This window comes from Centruroides sculpturatus, unplaced genomic scaffold (assembly GCF_000671375.1).
Source record: "Centruroides sculpturatus isolate CEXI.00-Female unplaced genomic scaffold, Cexi_2.0 scaffold5289, whole genome shotgun sequence".
NCBI classification, from domain to species: domain Eukaryota; kingdom Metazoa; phylum Arthropoda; class Arachnida; order Scorpiones; family Buthidae; genus Centruroides; species Centruroides sculpturatus.
Genome location: NW_019389378.1, coordinates 1,355 through 4,611, shown reverse-complemented (window position 1 = coordinate 4,611; position 3,257 = coordinate 1,355). Strand labels below are relative to the sequence as shown.

At 31.9% G+C, this 3,257-nt stretch overlaps 1 protein-coding gene across 1 annotated transcript; it reads left to right on the top strand.

Moving 5' to 3' along the window:
* Positions 1 to 1,957: 1,957 nt before the first annotated feature.
* Positions 1,958 to 2,891, top strand: LOC111617264 (eukaryotic translation initiation factor 5-like; the record flags this gene model as incomplete). The annotated part of the gene is made up of 4 exons (XM_023358581.1): positions 1,958 to 2,149; positions 2,225 to 2,341; positions 2,418 to 2,552; positions 2,622 to 2,891. Coding segments are annotated over 4 exons (699 nt in total), but the record flags the coding sequence as incomplete, so codon positions are not given.
* Between the last annotated feature and the right edge of the window lie 366 nt (positions 2,892 to 3,257).

Sequence of the window (3,257 nt, the reverse complement as noted above, 5' to 3'; positions counted from 1 at the left end):
TAGAACGATTGTAAACATTCCAGAAAACTGATCAAATTGAAAACAGTTCATTTGATTCTCAGCAATTCTTATCATTTTTGGCAGTAGGTGTTATATAACAATTACTATGGTTGTTGAAATACCGAATATAAATGGGGTTTGCTTTCAAAATCCCTGCGGGCAAAGTCGCGTGTAACAGCTAGTTCATCCATAAAAGATCAGTATCACAACTAGCAAAATCCAGACTAATAGATATTCTCTAAATGGATGTAATCCTGATTTTGAACTTTATTCAATTGCTCAGTTTATTGGACAAAAGTTTATAATTTGATTATTTTGCACGTCGTGTAATGCACTATTTACACAAAGTGCATTATTTCACTATCTTTTGAAAAACTGAAATTTTGACATTTTATTGCATTTAGAGTATTACATACTTCATTCCAATATAATTTATTCATATATTAGTTACAATTTTTCATTAAATTTGTCCTAAAATCATAGTTTAAACTGTGGGTTTTTGTAACATTTAGATTTACTGTATTTTTGCAGAATGACTGACATGCTGGAGCCATATTCTGGTCACTATCTTTGGTCTCTCATCTCTCACAAGCCGGTCACTGATTGGCTAATCATTTGGCTTAGCCAATCAGCGACTGGCTTACGAGAGACCAGAGACAGTGACCAGAATATGGCCCCCCCCGGTCTATTTGGGGAGACCAGGAAATCAGATACTTCCATATGGTAAAAGCCAGCATGCCAGTTTATGAGAGGTTATACATCCCTTTCTAGAGGGTGCATTTAAAAAAAATGGAGTTATGTCACTTAAAAAGTAATGAGGTCTTTTATTTTAAAACTGAAACTGTCAGCTTTACATCAAAAACTATGATTATATGATTAATTTCTTCATTTTGTTTTTTTAATGACAAAATACTCATGGAATTTCAAAAGTGCTTTTTTTTGTATTTGTATTTTATTGTCATCTGATTCAAAAATGCAAGGATAAACATATTAAATTTAAGAAACTTGCTGTAAATTATTTCAGCTTACACCAACATTGGCTTTGTGTGAAATTTGAGAGGATGATGATATTTTTAGGGTTGGGATAGATCAGGGATGGCCAACATGTAGACCGTGGTCGACCGCAAAGGTTTTGAAAGTAGCCCGCGAAGCTAAAGTAGCCCGCGAAGCTAAAGTTGAACAATTTGCTTTCACTTAAATTAATGTTTAAAAATCTTAATTTGATAATTTATTCTTACAATAATAGACTCTCTGTGCAATGTACCCATACTGTTTGTATTAATCCCAATGAACAATGCAAATGAATGTTAACGCATGCGCATATAAAAATCCTAAAATTGTTTGCCCATATTCATAGTTGCCTGCGGACTATATTTTACCAAAAAAGTAGCCTCTAAGGGATAAAAGTTTGGCCATACCTGGGATAGATGGTCAATGTAGCCCATACTTTACTACTACTACTACTACTACTACTACTACTACTACTACTACTACTGTCAATAAGTCATTAATTGTTTTGTATTGTAAACAAGAACTCTTCTGGATGTTATTTTGTTGTACTCTGAAGAATGTTTTTTTTTTTTTTTTAAATGTTTAATTAACCAATTAGTTTCGTTATCTGATTTTTATATTTTAGTTGCAATTTAATCAACATTCTGTTCTCCTTCGTTTTATGCAGAATGCTGGTCATTCCATGAAAATATGGTATGACTAGTGTGAGATATTTTGGTTGCATGTAACAACATAGGCAACACATTAAACAGACTTTTGAATTCCTAATAAATGTACTTGTTCTTAATGTCACTTAGTCTTATGCTGTATGTTATAGTAAATATGTCCTGCTTACAATCAAAATAAAAGTTCATAAAGTAAAAAGGTGGTGTTGTATTTTCTTAGAATATATTACTTTGATGATTTCAGAATAGTTTTTCAATAGAACTTTCTTTTTTTCTGAAACTTATTGATTTTATTTGCAGATCCTACTAAATATTTTGGATGTGAGCTTGGTGCTCAGACACAGTTTGATTTGAAGAATGAGCGTTACATTGTTAATGGATCTCATGAAGCAGCAAAACTGCAAGACATTTTGGATGGATTTATAAGACGATTTGTCCTGTGTCCATCTTGTGATAATCCAGAAACTGTGTTGGTACGGTAAATTTCCAAATCTTTTATAATTTAATTCTAACAAGATGCTAAATTAAAATTTAATACATAATTTTAGGGAGTGCTTCAAAAGAAATGTGTGATTACCGTCAAGTGTAAAGCTTGTGGCTATAGTGGACAGCTGGATAATGCTCATAAGTTAACAACTTTTATTCTGAAGAATCCACCTGATCATGTTAGTTGGAAGAAAATAAAATTCTCTATTTTCTTATATTTTATCAGTGCCTTAATTAAAATAATTATACAATTAGGATCCTGCCACCTGCGGTGCTTCTGTTAAACCGGGTAAAAAAGGAAAACGTAAGCGTGATGATAAAAATTCTAAGAAACAACAGAATGGTGATGATGGTTCACCTCACGATTCTGATCCAGAAGGACAGCGCAAGGTATTTGAATACTTTGAAGCATGAAGGAAGAAAAAGAAAATAAGATAGTAAAACTTGTCTGTATTTCAGGAAAATGGTGAAAGTGATGATAATGATTGGTGTGATGATACCGATGCAGATGCTGTAGCAAAGCGAATGGAGGTGCTCACCACAGGTGCCAAAAGCTTAACTTTAAATGATGATCTTGAGAAAAGCCAGCAGCAAAGACTTGATTTATTTTATGAATACGTTAAGGTATGTGTAATAACTAATTTACTAGCCATTTTTATTTTAGGAAGTATTTTGAAACTAGAGAATTTGAGTTGCAAATATTGTTTTTGTTAAAAATTATTGAGACTTGTTGGTGTAATAGAAAAGTTTGTCTACAGATTGATAACATGCTGAAAGTTATTTGGATAGTTTTCCATTAAAATCAACAGATAACTTGAATTATGTGCAAAGAAAGTTATCACCATTTCATTGGTATTTAAAGAGAATAATGAAGAAATTAACACTAAATTAGATGTAGAGGATTACAAATAATGCTTGGAATTCTTCAGTTCCAGATTTCAAAAGCTATCTATATTATTGAACTTTTCCTGTCAAACTTACAGTAATCTGGTGAAATGTCATCTTAAATACAGTAAGACTGACTTTCCCTGCCAAACACAGAATTAAAATGTTTGTTTTTCTTTACAAATATGAAGTATTGAAAATATTCCAAAA